A 20,528-nucleotide genomic window follows, 5' to 3' on the forward strand; every position below is an offset into this window, starting at 1 on the left:
CTTTTCTATTTTAATTTATATTTTACATAAATTAAATATATTGTATTGTAAATTAAATATAAATGTTTATTTATCAAATAAATGTTTATTTGATGTTGTTGCATTTCATACATTTATAGTATTATATTATATTATACTATATTTTCTTGAGGAAGTAAATTCATGTAATCATGTCTCATGGCCAAAGAAAATGTTAATCTGACATGAAAATACATGATGAAAATATATATATATATATATTTTTTTTCATTTGAATTTTCTGACAAAAAATATTTCAGACAAAGAAATGTTTCAGATGTGCACTATTTCTAGGTGACTAATCCAATGTAAGTAAATGAGTCAACGGTCATGTGATGCTCTTTGTAAGATCTCACATTATTCAGGACAATATGATCATCAAGTTTTGTTCAAGTATCTCCTGTTTTGCTCTCATTTAAGTAAAAGTGAGGCAAACCAAATATTGCAAGGCAGAAAATGGACATAATCCAACCCCTCCTCTACAAAATGTCACATACATCCAAGACACAAAATACCATCTGAATAAACACCCAACCCCTAACACACAAACACACACACACACCAACCACACACACACACACACACACACACACACACACACACACACACACGCACACACACATTGGAGTGTTTAACTCTTGTGTTGAGGAGAGGTGATGCTCTTCCCATCTGAGTTTTCCGGAGAAAGACACAGAAGCTCTTAAACTTTTAAACTGTGTCACTCCCTCTGCTGCTATTAACTTACCACACTCCCCTCACACACTTTTCACAGCTCTGTGTGTGTGTGTGTGTCTTTGGTTTCATATGAGGGAGTGGATTAGCTGTAAGTAGATTCCTCCTTTTCCTTCCCATCTTTCTCATTTCAGAGTTATGAGGCCATACATCCAAAAGAACGGGACTCATTCCAGAGCTCTGTCTCTCTCTTTCTGTCTCTTACCATTAAAAAGGTTTCAACCACAAACTAGATTTTTACATTTTCTGAACATATTTGCAAAATTCACCACCAGCATGATGCTACGGTTTTCTAAATGGTTGCAAGGTGCTTTGAGTGGTTGCTATGGCATTGCGAAGTACTGGTTATGTCAAATTTGGATGGTTGTTGACAGTGTTTTTATTGTTAGATAAAACAAAAACAATTAAAATGAGTTTTCATTAATTGAAATAAAGATGAAAAACAAACAGAAATTAGAAATAGTTCTTGGCAAGTAACTGAAATAAAGCTTAATATAAATGCAAAACAAAAACTAGTAACCGTGTAAACCTTAAACCAAAATTAGAATGAAAACTATTGACAGTTTAGTTATTGTTAATTAAAACTGAACCCTAAACTATTACAAATCAGATTGATTCAAATTAATCTGGAATAAAAATAAAACTATGAAATAAATTAAGTTAAAGTACTAAAATTGCTAAAAAGAAAAAAGAAAAAAATGAAAACAAATAGAATAAAAATAATAAAAATGATGAATACATTAATTAATAAAACTAACAATAAAATTAAAAAAAAAAAACTAAAACATAAAAATATAAAAATACAATCTAATTCAAAATTATAATAAAAACTTAAATAGTATATTAATACTAAAATAAAAAGAGATTGTAAGAGATTGCTATGTGCAAGACAGTTACTTGCCAAAGTTTTTTGGGGTTTGTTCTAATCCTTAAAAGTATATCTGTATATCTTTTGTGTTTGAGAGGAGAAAGTCAGTCAGATTTGGAATGACATGAGAGGGTTAGCAAATGCAAAATGCATAAATGTAAATGAGTAAATGATGACAGAATTTTCATTTTTGGCTCAACTATCTCTTAAGCACTTAGTAGGAGCAACAATGATGTTAAATTAAATACCACACCACTCAAAACCCACAGTAGACTCTCTCTCTCTCTCACACACACACACACATAAACCACACACTGACACACTTGTGTTTTGTGCCAAAGCTAACTAAACGCCCAGCATTAGTGAGCTGATCTCAAGCGTGACATCGCTCAGGAAAGACCAAACCCCAAAACACTGAGTCACTAAATCCACTTTGATGAGGAGGAGAGGATGACAGGAACAAGCACTGGAGAAAAATCATTTCTTAAGCATCAGATACCATCTAAGACAAGCCCAAACACACACACACACACACACACACACACACACACACACACACACACACACACACACACACACACACACACAGTCCTGCTTTCAGAGACCTTTAATCAGTGAAGATTACCAATGAAAACAGGGCAGTACACCAAAGCAGCCAAAACCCCACGAGGGGTGAGAAAGCTCGTCTTCACAACAGTCACAGCTCTTCCGCTGATTAATGCACCCTAACTAGGGATCTGAGTACCCCTTAGACTGATTTGTAAAGGTAAAAGCAAGTCAATTTTATTTTATCCCAGTGTATCCCATTGAGAATACCTGTTAAATGGCAAATCAATTCCCAAATTTGAATGGAGATAGAAAACAGGACACAGAATTGCAAATAAACATTTTCACAGACCAAAAAAAAAAAGACCAAATTTACAGTTTTTCTCAGTCACTTTGGTGCATTTCTCAAATCAGAAATGAAATTCTCAAAACTACTTGTACAACCTCCATATCATCTAGGAGCTAGGCATTTAACACATCATAAAACCAGTTTCTCATTCTTTTTGAACAAGTTGCGATTGCTTTTGTACATTCATGCAGGTTGATTATGCACATTTATCTGCAGTTTCTACATTATCAGTTGCTAATGTCATGTTGCTCAAAATGTATTATATAGTTTTCTGTGCAATAGTCTTACCCCTCAAAACATCTAGTCGTTAGTCATCGTATAAGTCTCTGAATGCGAAAAGGTTCATCTTGTTGTCATAAACTGCCAAGCACATTTTTTTTTTACACATTATTATTAGACTTTTTGTAAATTTGGCATGAATTGTGCAAGTTAAATCTTGACTAATGCAGAGAATGTAGAAAGCCAATGATAAACCATTCTCTGAAATAGCTCAAAGGTTCATCTCATGACTCTTCAGCGGGAAAGCATACACCTGTATAGACAGACACAGAGTTACACATTGACAGTGGACTTATCTCTTTATTTTCATCTTTGTGCCCATATTTCTTTTTTCCTTCTCTATATCACAATGACATTGTAAAGGTTTTTTTTTTTTTTTTCTGTCAGACCACTAGTAAAAGTGTAACTAGGAATTCTATCCCAGTCTCTTTCAATCAATATCCCACATACAGTAATGTGTAAATTTGTACTTTTGAAATGGATATTGGGCCTACATAAGCATATGGCATAATGTTCAATACAGTAAACTGTCATCCCAAAATGTGCCATAGTTTACATCAGAACATCCCTCCAGAGGACACTGTTATATTGACAACATGACTAAGCATTTGACTGTCTTATCTGTACACAGTGACACAAGGACTTGTCATTCTGATGGCACTGACAGGTTCATTGACACAGATCATTTATTTTTGAGAGATGAACTAAGATTTTGAGTAAGAGACTGGCTTTTTGCAGGTAATCCATGGTGTTTTGCTATTTGTACGAGTTGTTTTGAGAAATGCACTTACTGTTTTGCAAATGTCAAGGATGATTCAAGAAATGTACCAAAGCGACTGAGAAAAACTGTAATGCCAGTAGGAATTTAAACATTTTCATATTCCAAGAAAGTCAACTTAATTTTTCTCTAGAAAAGCAAAGGTTACTGACAGAGTATTTGAATGATAGCCAGAAAAGTTAAAACGTTTTTTTTTTTAAATAACAAACAAAAACACTTTGGTTTATAGGCTAGTTAGAAAGATAGATAGAACAATAGAATGAAAGATAGAATGGCAGAACGATAGATAGATAGATAGATAGATAGATAGATAGATAGATAGATAGATAGATAGATAGATAGATAGATAGATAGATAGATAGATAGATAGATAGATAGGAATGACATAAGAGTGAGAAAGTGATGATTTATGAGTTAACTGTTCATTCAAGAGAGCTGCGTTTCAGAAGATGATAGATAGATAGATAGATAGATAGATAGATAGATAGATAGATAGATAGATAAGAACATAAGAGTGAGAAAGTGATGATTTATGAGTTAACTGTTCATTCAAGAGAGCTGCGTTTCAGCTAACCAAGATAGATAGATAGATAGATAGATAGATAGATAGATAGATAGATAGATAGATAGATAGATAGATAGATAGACAGATAAAAAAATAGATTGAAAGATATAAAAATAAAAATTAAAGAATGATAGATAGATAGATAGATAGATAGATAGATAGATAGATAGATAGATAGCTAGATAGATAGATAGTGGTTGCTATGGTAATGAAAGAAAGAGAGATAGATAGATAGATAGATAGATAGATAGATAGATAGATAGATAGATAGATAGATAGATAGATAGATAGATAGATAGATAGATAGATAGATAGATAGGAATGAAAGAATGATAGATAGATAGATAGATAGATAGATAGATAGACAGATAGATAGATAGATAGATAGATAGATAGATAGATAGATAGCTAGATAGATAGATAGATAGATAGACCGATATATATATATAGATAGATAGATAGACAGATAGATAGATAGATAGATAGATAGATAGATAGATAGGAGATAGATAGATAGATAGATAGATAGATAGATAGATAGATAGATAGATAGATAGATAGATAGATAGATAGATAGATAAAAAGATAGATAGATAGATAGATAGATAGATAGATAGATAGATAGATAGATAGATAGATGGAATAATTTACAAATCTCATAAACTTATATTTTATTCACAATAGAAAAAAACAAACAAAAAACCTTTGGTTTACAGGCCAGATAGAAAGATAGATAGAAATATAGAACAATAGAACAAAAGATAGAACGACAGAACGATTATTAGGTCAATTGGCAACATGATTAGGTATAAAAAGAGCCTCTCAGAGTGGCAGTGTCTCTCAGAAGTCAAGATGGGCAGAGGATCACCAATTCCCCCAAAAATACTGGAGCAATATCAGAAAGGAGTTTCTCAGAGAAAAATTGCAAAGAGAAGAGGGAAGAAGGAAGGATCCGGGTACTGAAATGGCCAGCCTGCAGTCCAGATCTTTCACCCATAGAAAACATTTGGTGCATCATAAAGAGGAAGATGTGACAAAGAAGACCTAAGACAGTTGAGCAACTAGAAGCCTGTATAAGACAAGAATGGGTAAACATTCCTATTCCTAAACTTGAGCAACTTGTCTCCTCAGTCCCCAGACGTTTGCAGACTGTTATAAAAAGAAGAGGGGATGCCACACAGTGGTAAACATGCCCTTGTCCCAACTTTTTTGAGACGTGTTGATGCCATGAAATTTAAAATCAACCTATTTTTCCCTTAAAATGATACATTTTCTCAGTTTAAACATTTGATATGTCATCTATGTTGTATTCTGAATAAAATATTGAAATTTGAAACTTCCACATCACTACATTCTGTTTTTATTCACAATTTGTACAGTGTCCCAACTATTTTGGAATCGGGTTTGTAGATAGATAGACAGATAGATAGATAGATAGATAGATAGATAGATAGATAGATAGATAGATAGATAGATAGATAGATAGATAGACAGACAGACAGACAGAAAGAAAGATCATCAGACACTCATTCAGAAGCAACATTGACTCAAATTCACTGAAGCTCCCACATACCAGAATACAGGAATATTACAACCACCGACTGAAGACCAACTTCACAACTGCAAAACTTTGGAGTACAACAGATTTCATGCTTTGAGAATCTAGGTCAAGAAATAGAGTGGCTTTGCTTTTCAGATGCAAAAACAGACCATTTTCTTTCTTTCAAAATGATGACAAGCTATTAAAGGTTCAGCGGTGCAAGAGACGTGCTCAACTCTGGGCTCTGACTGAGTGTTTTACAGATGCAGGAGTAATTGATATGTGTGTGAGTGCAGTGACACGCGTGACAGACACTAAACACACATATACACACACACAGAGAGCTCCTGTCACACTGATCATCAGCGGGAGGTGGCAAACACTCTTTACACGCAGAAGTTGTTTGCACGTGTGTGTGTGTGTGTGTGTCTGAGTGCAAGCTGTATTTGAGATACTCTGTGAAACTCCTTGATGAGATTGACAGACAGTACGTGTGCATTAATTAGTGAGGTGAGATGCAAACTGTTAAAGTGTCATTAAGACAAACTTCAGCACAAACAACACCCTGAGAACAAACAAAAAATTAATCTTTAAACTGATAAAAATAAAAATTATATTATTTATGACAAACAACCAATAAAAATTAACTACATCAAATTTTAGTGCTGTCAAACAATTAATCGCGATTAATTGCATCCAAAATAAAATATCTGTTTACAAAATATATGTGTGTGTACTGTGTATATTTATTATATGTTTAAGAAAAATATGTTACATTTATATATTAAATATATTTATATATGATATCAATTATATGAATATAAATGTATACATGTAAATACAGGTAAATATTTTGAAAATATATGCTGTAAGTGTGTGTATTTATATATACATAATAAATATACACAATACACGCAAATATTATGTAAAAAAAAAATTCTTTTGGATGCGATTAATCGTGATTAATCGTTTGACAGCACTACGGTACTTTTTAGCAGATATTTGTATTTATATATATATATAAATACACACACACACACACACACACACACACACACACACACACACACACACACACACACACAATCGATTAAAAAAATAACTAATTAATCACAATTTCTTTCTGAAATTAATCATGATTGATCCCACCTAACATTAAAAATACTTTTACATTGCAATAATTTTACATTCAATCTTCAAATTAATGTCGAAACAACATAAAGACAGTATATTTTTTAACAGACATCACAGCAACTGGGTTATTAGGTTATTTTAGCTGCTACTTCATTAAGAGCTGCAGCTGCTGAACGTGATGCGGATCTGACATGCATTTCTTTACCTATTCTGACCCAATATTTTATATATATGTATGTATGTATGTATATGTGCGTGTATGTATGTAAGTTCATTTATTTCATTAATTCAACTCAAATCATGAAACTCGTGTATTAAATAAATTCAATGCACACAGACTGAAGTAGTTAAAGTATTTGGTTCTTTTAATTGTGATGATTTTGGCTCACATTTAACAAAAACCCACCAATTCACGATCTCAACTATCTTCACTATCACTACTTCAGTCTGTGTGCATTGAATTTATTTAATACACAAGTTTTACAATTTGAGTTGAATTACTGAAATAAATGCATTCTAATTTATTGAGATGCACCTGTATATATATAAATATGTGTGTGCGTGTATATATAAGTAATATATAGTGTAATTATCATTCATAAATAATAGATAAATAAATAAATGATATAATATCTAATATATTATACAATATTAATATTGCCTTTTTGCAAATCATGCTTACTTTAACTTACTTTTTCAGTAGGAAATATATAAAAATCTAATTTTTAATTAATAATTAATAAAATTTAAACTGTGTCAAGGGATGTACAGTATGATACTATGAGCAGGCTTAGATTTTTATGTATTTATTTTTTAATGGAATTTTGCAGAAGACAACATTTTTTAATACAAATTAAAATCATTGAGGAGGCTAGGACGTGTGCACAATTAATGTGAAGGACGGGTGAAAATCTGTAGGGCTTTTTGCAAAGTTGTGTGCATGAGAGAGATTATGACTCACTGCTAAAACACATCTGAACAGACCATACTGCAATTTATCACAGCTGGACCTGGTATTATGAGGGATATTAAGTACAATGAAAAGGACTGAGGCAAATGCTTCCAAAGAAAAGTGGTGAAAGCACTTTCCACAAATTGGGTACAAATTACGGCTCAACTCTTTGAAAAAGTCAGCTTTGGTTCTTTTCTAAACTAAGGGTTAGTGAAAGGAGGTGCTTTACCTTCAGAAAATGGTATTGGTCCACCTCAGGAGGTCAAGCAGTAATTTTACATGTGCTATAATGATATAGTCCACAGTAAAAATCATGCAAAGTCTGTGAAAATCGAAAGAGATTATTCACTCCCTGACAAGCTGTAGAAAGTGTCAGAATTATGTTGATTGCTGTGTGTCACAGTTTTATGTACTAAAAGCAGCATTTTATGATGTTCATTTTATGTTTGACAAAGCATTATTAATATTCAGATTTTTTTTTTATTTTGTTTTATTTTGTTTTTTAAACAGGTCAATATAGTTGATTTGCCTAACATATGTAATCATCTTCTCCCCAAAGAATAAGAGATTTGTACCCTATTTTTATGTAAAATGAAAGAAACCGAGAGAAAAATGTGTATATATACAATATACAATATAGATAATGTAAAACAGATGTAAACAACAATCAATCAAATTAATAAACAATCATGTTTACGTATGCAAATAAGGGAAGCACCGTAACAAAATAAGTCAAATGAAAATTTTCCAAATGTCATGCTGTATTTCTATTTAAAATTCCAGTATAGCTTAAAAAAATTAAAAACAAAACACACAAAGCACACCTTAGACTAAAATGATCTACAAAACAACTTTTGAAAGGAGTTTGTAGAAACTGTTTTTGTTAAATTAATTGCTTAAAGGTGTTGAAGAAGAAGAAGAAAAAGAAAAAGAAGTTGCAAGTGCTGTAATGATGCATTCACACCCTGTCGAAATTACAGTAATTATGAGTTTCCAGCTAGTAAAAAAAAAGTCCATTCATGTCTTCGTCAAACTTATAATTACACGCTGGAAACTTTTTAATGAATTTTATGAAAGCTCTTCTCCCACTTGACCGTGGTCAAGCCTGCCAAAAAAAAAAAAACCTTCCCAGAAACTGCAGCTTACAAGCTGCTAGTTACACAAGTGTTTATTGTTCCTTTTTAAATGGGCATGAAAAGAAATCTCACTGTATCTGCTTTCCAAATGCATAATATAGATCTTATTGTGAACAATTCGTATGTGCATGTGTTTATTTATTTATTTATTTTTTACGGTTAATAAAAATGTCATAACTAGATCTTTCAGTGAAATGAAGAGATTCTCTCTATGACGGATGCAGTAATCCTCCAATCATTCAGTCTGCCTTAAGCTCCGTCCCTACTAGTTCACATTCATAGCATAGACTTTTGAATGTCACGCCCAGATTTCAACATCCAATCAATACACAGAACCAAGGCCCCGCCCTACATTTTTTTCTCTTTTGATAATCTGCTATACGCTTGGATGTACAGTCCGTCACAATACAGAAGAAAAGATTGGCCGCTAATTCAGTTTCATTGCGACTTTAAACCAAGAAATATTTTTACCTTTTCAAAAATGTTTAAGAATTTTACACAAGCAATACAACAAATTTAATAAATTGATTAACTATTGACTAATTTATTATTGAATTTATCACTGAATAAGCACAAATCAAAACGGTCAGACAACTCAAAAGTCAAACAAACATTCAAAACCATATTCACCATAGAATTAAAATACAAATGTCACAAAAATAAAAAAATAAAAATTCTATGTATACGGTATATATTCTTTTAATTTATTCAGAAATCACACAACAAATCAAATTTAAAAAATCATTCAATGAGTGTATGAAGTGTATGTTGAAATATTTAATATATATTTAATATATACAGTAAATATATATATATATATATATATATATATATATATATATATATATATATATGTGTGTGTGTGTGTGTGTGTGTGTGTGTGTGTGTGTGTGTACTATATATATTTAATATACTCTAGTTAATATTTCAATAATTTAACAACACATTCACATGCTCACGGTTATCTGGTGTCAGTTACATGCAGGTAAAGTAATTAAAATATATAAAAAAAAATTATTGTCAGTTTTTATTGTAAAACTTTAATTTGACAAATGTTAAAATACAATATTGATTTAATATTTCATGTATTTATTGGAATTATTTTACTATACATTATTTTTATTGTATTATATTATATAATCATTATATTGTTTTATATAATTAATATTATATGTTTATTCAATTTAATATTAACTTTAATTTTAATGTAAATAGGTGAAAAGTTGCAACAAAGGCCTGCACACTACGAAGCTGAAAAAAGCAAATGAGAAAAAACAAACAAAACGAAAGTTCTTTTTATCTCCTAATTGTTTTTATCTCACATTTGCTTTTTTGCTGTCTTTTTCACCTTCACAGTCTGCGACCTCCTATATAACTTTCCATCTATTTGTATTATTATGGCTATACTTTTTGGACTTTTTTAGACATGGTTTGTGATTTCATTGTTTTTAGTTTTAGGTAATATTTTATTATTAATTTTACATTTTATATTAAATAATTATTAGATTAAACAACACAAGTAACGCCAAACTCACCATAGACGATCACTGTAGCTGTGGTGCTTCGTCTCTTAGCAACAATGTTCTTAGCGACGCAGGTGTAGTTAGCGGTGTCAGAAAGCCGCGCCTGTTTGATGATCAGGTTATGATCGATGGTGATGTAGAAATTTCGATCGTCTGCAGGATCAATAATCTCTTCGTTCTTCAGCCATTCCACCTACACAGAGACCGAGAGACGAGAAGACATTAGTGAAATCCATACGGCTGCATCTGATGTCCTCTTCCGGGGCATGTACTGTAATATCAGGACGTCCTCCTGCAATATCCGCCTATGCGTCAGAAATTACCAAACGATTTAATTAGCTTCAAAGCTAACTCCTCAAGGCAGCACTGACTCAGAGCTTGAGCAATTTTGTAGTGTGATATCACACATTTTATAAAGAGAACATTGTGGAAACATTAAAAGGAAATTGCATGCAGGCAAAAGACTTGTGAGGATATTTTTAGACCGTGTTTAAATCAAAAAAGCCCTAAACACATTACTGAACATTTTAATGCAAGTCTTAAACAGAATTTTACAGAAATTATGAGATATAATACAATAAATAAATAAAAGAAAAAAATTGTTTGCCTTCATTCGGAGTAACAGTTTTTAATCAAAATAGTCACAAAATAATAAACACAGACATATTGGATAGTCAATTTTAAGTGGATACATTTTTAACAATGCTATTATTATCAGAATGAAATACTGAATATATATGTATATGTTTATATGTTATGTGCCTGTATATGTACCATTCAAAATAGTTAAAATGAATAATTTTATTAATTAAATCGATCAAGTCCACAAAAATCTGAAGTTCAACTGTTTTCAGTATTGATACTAATAAGAAATGTTTCTTGAGCAGCAAATCACCATATTCAGATGATTTCTGAAGGATCATGTGACACTGAATACTGGAGTAATGATGCTGAAAATTCAGCTTTTTAAAAAAAAATAATAATAATTTTCAAAATCAAATATCAATTTTTTTTTATCAAATAAATGCAGCGTCGGTGAGCAGAAGAGACACTATACTTTCTCCTGACTATTTTTTTTCCACTGAGTTAACTGCAGTGCATTCTGGGATTGTTTTATAGATGCATTGCTGCCTCAAAATTGGTCCGAAATGAGGTTTCTTACAGGGTGGTGTCATTATGCTGCCTAAAGTGTGGAACAGCCAAGTCAATGATGCCTTAAAATGCTGCCTAGTTAGGCAGCACACTAGATTTTACAACAGAGATTCTCCACACATATTTCTCCAAATGCAGAATTAGTTGAAAAGTCATTAGACCTGCCACTCAACAGGAAAGTAGCCTTCACATTACAAGCTGTTCACATATACATCTGATGTATTAACACTACAGCATGTCAATCAGGCTAGCGAGACGCAGACGTGTGTGTTTGCGTGTGTAAATGTGTCACAGCGGTGTACCTGGAGGCTGCTGAGAGCTCGTCTGGAGGGAATAGAGTAAAAAAATTACCCTCTCATTGGCTCAGCAGGAGGGAAATTCACCCAATCAGCTGCTCACGCTCTCCAGCTGTGACATTAGCACTTGCGCGTGCATGCACACTTCCCTTTGCATTTTACCTCATTACATCTAGCAAAGGTAACCCAACTCCCAGCTGTCAAACTAAACCATCAGATTACTGTATTCGGTGCTACTGTCACCTCCACACACACGTGCACATCTTTCTACAATAGCATTAGCAGAAAATGAGTACCTTCAGGGTCTCACGGGTTCACACACACATGCACGTGAGCTCTTGTATGTGAGAGTTCTTCTCAATATGCTCATATTGTCATCCCGCTGTGCTTGTTATAGAGCATTTTGTTGTATACAACACCTTTTTCAAATATTCATCTACAACTCCGCCTGATTCAAGCTCGGAAAACAGCGCACACAGTTCTGTAGATGTAAAACATGGGCACACACGTACAGCAGTGAAAAAAAAAATACACTGAAAAAAGGAAAAAAAAGATAAATATAAACATATACATATATAGATAACATATTTTGGATTCTGCACTTTTTTATAGATTATTAAACAAATGTACTTTAAGTAAATGAGTGATATTGATTATCGTTATTATCGTTAACTATAGATTCAAACTAAAACATATCAGTTCCTAATACTTTATTTTCATCGCTCTATTTTATTACTATAAAATAAACATTACCTGAAATAAAATAAAATATTACTTCAGCTAGTTGACAAGGCAACATTTTTCCTTTTAAATTTTAGTAGTTGTAGTACTAAAATAACAACAATTATTTTATAATAATAATAATAAAAATGGCAAATGAAAAATAAAATGGTATTCAAAATATTAGCCCAAACTATAATAGTAAATACTGTACATATATACGAGATATTGAGAAATTGACTAATGCATGTTTACTTTCCAATCCAAATATATATAAAAGAAATGATGTAAAGTATTAAAAAAAAAGGATGCGTTTTCACTAGTGGTCTCCGACATTTGGAGCCCTCAATACACAGACTACTAGTAAAAAGTTTGCACGCACATGATTAAATGCAGTTTTAGTTCATAACTTTATGCTTAAAATACATTAAATTAGTTTGTAAACCAGTGTTACTATAGTATACTTTTATAGTTTTTTATATGTATATTTTTTTTATTAAGTTTTAGTTTAGTAATTTATTTAGTTTTAGTTATTTTAGTACTTAACTTGCCTTGAAAACACTCTTAAAAATAAAGGTGCTTCACGATGCCATAGAAGAACTTTTTTGTCTAAATGGTTCCATAAAAAACTTTTTTGTCTAAATGGTTCCATAAAGAACCTTTAACATCTGAGGATCCTTCTGTATAAAATTTATGTTCAGCTTCCACTCTCAACACAAACCTTTAACTGAATGGCTCTTTGTGGAACCAAAACTGGTTCTTTTTAAGCACCTTTATTTTATGTTCAGCTTCCACTCTCAGCACAAACACTTAGATATATGGCTAACAACGCACTGTTTAAACTAACATTGTAATATGCTTTAAGTGTTTCATATCTATAGATTTTATTTTAAACAAGTTGTGATGATTTGATAAGGCTAAATTGATCAAATGTGATCAACTCAGCTGTCTGCCGCTCTCCGCTTGGTGGTCCCAACATTTTTCTAAACAAATTAATAATGAAACAATAAGAAATATAACTTTGCAATTCAAAACAAAAACTGAACTATTTTAATGGCTGCAACAGTAAGTGAGAGAGAAAAAAGGGCCAAGGATACTGGTAAGCTGTCGGACAAGGGCCTAGGTTTGAGGCCCTTGCAGGGCTCTACCTGATTTCTGCATTTGGAAACAAATGTTGTGAATCAGGGGTTGTTTTCTAATTGAATGACAACATTCTTAATTTGTATTGTGTTGTCTAATTCATATTATTTTTTACATTTTAGGAATTCCCCCAATCTCCCGCATGTCGAAACACTGTATATGAAACCATATCATTATCAGCATCAGTATTATTATTATTACTTAAAAAATGGTTTCATTATTATTTAAACACCTTTTAATTAATACAAAGGAACAATAAAAAATAATCGATTTCTTAATTCATGGACATTATCTTCGGCATGTGATGTTACCTGTATATGGAATAAATGTGTTAAAAAAAGGCCAGATATGTGTTAGAACTAGGCCTATAACACTCAACAATAAGCCACCTTTTCAATCATTTTATTTTTAATGGCATAATGTACACCTTCTTAAACATAATCGAAACATTCCAAGTTAATATCCTACTTTTTGTAGGATTCCTAGGCGTTTTTCATGTTGCATGTTCTTCTTAATCTTAATTAAGTTTTTTTTTTTTTTTTTTAAATGGTGTGAGTCAGAGTAAATTGCGATGTGAATAGTCTCTTGAACATGCAGCCTTGTACAGAGGACCAACGGCCAAGGTCAGGATTTTTCGTTCAAAAACTTTCATTAGCCTGTAGATTGCAATGAAAGCCCCTTACAACATAAGGAAATTGTGTCATTTTAATGGTTTTCATGATGACTGTTTAATAACCATAACATGCAGTAATAGCCTTTGTGTAAATTTAATTCTTTTTATTTTTTATTTACATTTTTGATGCATTAGGCTGCAGTCTATGACTATCCCACATTTTGAAATTAACCCTCACTGTAAATGATTTTTAAGGATGTTATAATGTTATATTATAATGTTATTGTTGTTTTATTTATTATATAAATATTTTTAATGGTTTTCATATTAGTTTTAGTTCAGGATAATAACCATGTTGTAAAAATATAAATTGTGTCTAAATAAGCTGTGCTTCAGAATGAATTACTTTACCAAACTGAATTAAGCATGAGTCGTAGCAGATAATGAAAAAAAAGAAGCCTGTATGAGAATACCTTCAGTACTGCTCGAAAAGCATCTATATAATAAATTCTTTACTCTATTTGTGTAATTTCATAAAAAAATATAAGCAGCATCATTATTACAAATGCTCAGAATTAAGGCAGAAAAATGAATATTTATCCCTAACCACAAAACATAAACTTTGTTGTGAAACCCATATCATTTGTGTTCCAGACATCAATGATTCATCAATCATGTGTGCTGTTACATTAGTGATCAGAGAGGCAATTTGATGTCTGATGGATGAGAAAACTAAAAATGACTTGAATTGAAGGAGAGACCTGGCTCTGAATCATATATAGAGACCAGACAACTCATATTTTCTTCAGAAGACATAATAAGAATGTAGTTTTGATGACTCATTCTAAAATGTAAAAATAACTAAACCCACTGAGTGAAAAAAGTGTGTCCAAACTTTGGACGAGTAGTGTACGCTCCCCGTGTGTAACCCGCATGTTTTTAGTGCTCTCTCTTTGAGCGTGACTGACATTTGGTCCTTATCTCTCGCAGCCGTGTCTCTGTGAAGCTCACATTCGGCCCAATCACGGCTGTTTCTGGACGGCCTGATTTCTCTCTGCAGGGACTCGTCTGCTGATCAGGATGAAAGAGGCAGAGAGATGCTCTTCACGCACCTGCTCATTTTGTCCTGTTGGTGTTTACAGCCAGAACAGAGTTCCTGTGCCCACCGGGCAAACGCAGAATCAACAACCAAACACACACAAACCAATCAGGAAGTTTTGTGAAATATTTAAATATCTCTCAGATAATTGGTTTTTCTTTGTGCCAGAATAGATGTGTGTATTTATGCGTCCGTGTGTGTAGGTGATGGATATTTGATTTTTAAAAATAAGCACTCTCCCCATCAAGAAGAATTTTTTATTTAGGACAGAACATATCGATCTGAAGGCTGGGAAACTAGTGAATGCACAAATGTGTGTTTCTGAAGCTTTAAACAACATTAATGGCGTTACTTTGAAGTAGGGATGCACTAATAATAGTATCGTGCCCAATACTGTGGTTTTGTACTCATACTCATTAAAATGCTCGGATATGGAGGGAAAACAGTATCAAATCCTCCCACAAATGCATGTGAGAGATCCATACTCGCACACACAATCCACAAAAGCACAGGAGAGATCCATATGCGTGCACAAAATTGACAAATGCACGCGAGAGATCCACAGGCTTGCACACAATCCACAAATGCACGCAAGAGATCCACACTTGGGCACACAATCCACAAATGCACGCGACAGTTCCACACGCACACACACAATCCACAAATGCATGCGAGAGATCCACACTCAGGCACACAATCCACAAATGCACGCCAGAGATCCATATGCGTGCACAAAATTGACAAATGCACGCGAGAGATCCTCAGGCTTGCATACAATCCACAAATGCACATTAGAGATCCACACTCGCACACGAAATCCACAAATGCACACGAGAGATCCATACGCGTGCACAAAATCGACAAATGCACAAGAGAGATCCACAGAAACAAACAAAATCCACAAAATCACAACATAGATCAAAAAACGATCACAAAACAATACATCAAAACCCGTTATTATTGTTTCTTTGCTGACAGAATGATCCTCAAATATTGTATCTGTACCCGTTATTGCATGCACAACAAATCCAAGTCCTCTGCATTGGTGTTCTGCCTTAAGAATGTGCAAAATGTTAAAAATTTAAATTAAAAATTAGAGTAAATAAATAATTTTTCATTTAGTACTGTCCTGAATAAGCTATTTCACATAACAGATATTTATATACATAAAGTTTAAATACCCTTGAATCTTAACACTATGTGTCATTTCCTGGGTGATCCACGACGTTTTTATATTTTGTGATATTGGTTCATGAGTCCCTTGATAAAAGTAGAGTTGAATGTATACTAAGAGTTATACGAGGATGGATGCACAGACAGCTAGATAAGACATATAGATTTCATAAGAAGCAATAAATTAAGCAATTCAGAGAGCTATTCCTCTTTCTGTCATTGCATTTCAGATTCCAATTACTCTCCTGTGTATCCAATTCTATTCAAATTCACTCTCATGAACTGAAAGGGAGACGATTCTTCAATTCTGAATTTTGTCTCCTGGAATGAAGGTATTTGAACTCAGTCAGTGAAATCTGAGGTTGTTTTATTCTCCAGTATAAACACATACACTGCCAGCAATACCACAGAAAACTCATTCAAATATTTGCTGAAGATCTTCTCCACAGAACTCCAGGTGTGCAAGGCCCAAAAGCACAATAACACCTCTAATTCTGAAGCATCCTAAACCCACATCTCTTTAGAAATGAAAGCTGTGTCCTTTCATGAGCTCTGAAGATTGCACACAGTCTCGTTGTGGTTTCAAGTAAGCGTCCTCAAGCCCTTGCAATCAAGGAATGCTCCATAGGGGAAATGAAGTGGGGGGCTGTAATATATAGGCTTCAGTGAAGGTACATGAAGCTGAGCTACATGAAGAACTCACCAACGCCACTGAAGTGCTCTGCATCTGCACTAAGTGGGCTATCGTGAATTATGCAGCGTATTCAGCGATCGCGCTGATGATCAGCATGTGCAGCGCGGCTACTGTAATCTCACACACCTGAACCACTTCATTCAGCAATGCTTGGATGTCTTCATGCAGAGGACTGAAGAAACTGATGGAGAGTTTGGGTGTAATGAGAGGAACAGTCCACCTCAGCAACAGCTTCCACCTAGGTTATGTAAAATGCATGATATTTGCCTTGTTCTCAGTATAGAAGTGCTAGCAGATGAAATATTAAGCACAACTCATAAGGATGGAAAATGCAAGCTTTCGTCTGCATCTAAGCATACTATCAATCCAAGTGACAGAACTAGCCAATCATAACTGAGCACAGTAGTGGAAGCATAGTGAAAAAAAGCATATATACTAATTTCTATCATACATTTAAAATATATATTTATATTAGTATCAAGCCAAAAATGAAAAAGGCAATAAATAAATAAATAAATATTACAATGAAGAATTTTAAGCAAAAACTAAATAAATTAAAAATGCATATTTACATATATGCATATTATCATCATTATTATTATTTAGGGTTGGCAAGATTTAAAAAAAAAAGTCTCTTATGCTCACCAAGTTTATTTGATCAAAAATACTTATACTGAACAGAAATATTATTATAATTTTAAATAACTGTTTTCTATTTAAATATATTTTAAAATGTAATTTTACCACCAAGGCTATGCAAAGACTTACTGAGATAGTGCTCTCTTCTTTCTCTTAATCTGCAGTGTTCAATTAACATTCATTATTTAAAACATTTGTTTACAGGAGATCCAAGTTATTATATTTATTTAAAATAATATTCATTTACAAGAGAAACTATGGTAGTTATTTTCTACTTTTCACATGACAATATTTTAAATGTATTTCGTTTGAAAGAGATGCTGGTTATTTTCTACTTTTCACAATGCAATATTCATTATTTTGTTTGCAAAAAATTTAAGATAAGAAATGCACTCTTTCATTAGAAAAAAATATCCCATCAATAAATGTTGAGTATATTTACAGTACAAATCTTTAATGAACTACAAGGGCAATAAAATAAAATAAAATAAAATAAAATAAAATAAAATAAAATAAAATAAAATTTGATTTTAGGTCATACCGCCCAGCCCTATCACAAAGACTGTATTTATTTCAAGTCAAGTCAAGTCTGCTTTATTGTCAATTCTTCCACATGTACAGTACATACATCATACATACAGAGAATTGAAATTGTGTTACTTTCAGACCCTTGGTGCATACAGATAACACTAACAGTAGAGCCTAAAAATACAGATAGATACAGATTAAATATAAAATATAAAATACAACTATACAAATAAGGGCATGTAAAAAAAAAAAAAACAAATAATAATAATAATAATAATAATAATAATAATAAAATAATAAGAATAATTTTGGGTGACTCAATTCTTTAAAGCAGTGCAAGGCACACTTGATCAAAAATACATTGTAATATATTGTAAAATTTAATTTATTCCTGTGATGCAATGCTGAATTTTCAGCATCATTACTCCAGTCTTCAGTGTCACATGTTTCTTCAGAAATCATTCTAATATGCTGATTTGCCGCTCAAGAAATATTTCTTATTAGCAATGTTGAAAGCAGTTAATATTTTTTGTGGAAATTGTGATATTTTTTTTCAGTATTCTTTGATGAAAGGAAACTTCAAATAACAGCAATTATTTGAAATCATGATGTATGATGAATAAAAGAAAAAAAATCCTACTGACCCCAAACTTTTGAATTGTTATGTATATTATCTGCAGACTTGTGTCCAATTTGACAACTGAGTTCACCACAAACCTGTCTATCTTTCTATAGAATAAACACAGCTACATCAGTGATCGTCCTGCAGATGTCAATATTCAGACTGTATTTTGACATCTAATAAGACTCCAGCAGTGAAAGATATGAAGCACAAGCCAACGCTGTTATTACATACACCTAGAATTTACTCTCACCTTGAGCTCAAACAAACACAGTAAATGAAACACATGCTTGTGTTTCACAGAAGAAAGAAAGTCATACAAATTGGGAATGACAAGAGGGTGAATAAATTATGACAGATTTTTCATTTTAGTGAAAATTTAACTTTTATTAGTGCACTATGCCTTTATGCTGCTCTTAGTTTGATCTGCTATCGCTTCCGATGATAAATCATATCGAATCATCTGGAAATAATGTGTTTCTAACAATCATGCCATGCAGGCCACAGTGAGCTGATTTCTTTTGTATCTACAGAAAGAAAGATAGTAAAAGTAGCATCAGATTATGTCTCTTTCATCTTTTTGTGATCAGACGCTGCAGCTGACAGCCTCCTACAGAAGTGTCGTCTGCGGGCCGAGGTGTGTGTGTCTGTGTGTGACACAGATATTTGGAACAACCTGTGACACGATTTTTCTATTTTTCAGGAGACAACTGTGAAGAGTTTTTCCCTGGAATTCACTCAGAGAACAGACCAGAGAGAAAACCGCCACACTGGGAAACGAAAATGACATGCAGAAATATATGAATTTTCATGAACTTCTTAAAGAAACAAAACATTCATTCAAACATCACTGGGAAACGAATACTACTAAAAATGACATGCAGAAATATATGAAAGGAAAATTATTTAAATCCAGTAGCAGTTTTCCACATTAGCCTGGAATATTAATATTATGGAATAATGGAATATTAACAAATAAATTAGTATATTTGATTAATGATTAAATCAATTATTTATTGGTTTAATTATATATGAGTGTTGGTCAAACACTTCAAGCTATATTTTGCAACACAGTCAACTCATTAGAAATGTAGTGAAATATTATTACAATTTAAAATAACTGTTTTCTAATATAATATATTTTGAAATGAAATTTATTCCTTCGATGAAAAGCTGAATTTTCAACATCATTACTCCAGTCTTCAGTGTCACATGATCCTTCAGAAATCATTCTAATACGCCAAGTTGCTGCTCTTGGTATCATCAATGTTGAAAGCTGCTCAACCAGCTACCAGGTCAACTTTACGTTTTGACCAATCGTTATTTTCTATCCCTAAACCCTAAACCCACCCCTTACAGAAAATCTGTTTGCATTGTTACATTCTCAGATAAACATCATTTACTATTTTTAAGCATTTTTTTTTACCTTGTG

General features: G+C 32.5%; 1 protein-coding gene across 2 annotated transcripts in view; it reads right to left on the reverse strand.

Annotated features, from left to right (window-relative positions):
* LOC109080976 (netrin receptor UNC5C-like) overlaps positions 1-20,528 on the reverse strand; it is a 124,911-nt gene that overhangs the window by 37,259 nt on the left and 67,124 nt on the right. For both annotated transcript variants that reach the window (XM_042723184.1, XM_042723183.1), the window contains exon 5: positions 10,433-10,613. In XM_042723184.1, the coding sequence (XP_042579118.1) occupies positions 10,433-10,613 (181 nt within the window). The remainder of the gene's footprint in view (positions 1-10,432; positions 10,614-20,528) is intronic.

The sequence above is a fragment of the Cyprinus carpio genome, chromosome B5 (genome assembly GCF_018340385.1).
Source record: "Cyprinus carpio isolate SPL01 chromosome B5, ASM1834038v1, whole genome shotgun sequence".
NCBI classification, from domain to species: domain Eukaryota; kingdom Metazoa; phylum Chordata; class Actinopteri; order Cypriniformes; family Cyprinidae; genus Cyprinus; species Cyprinus carpio.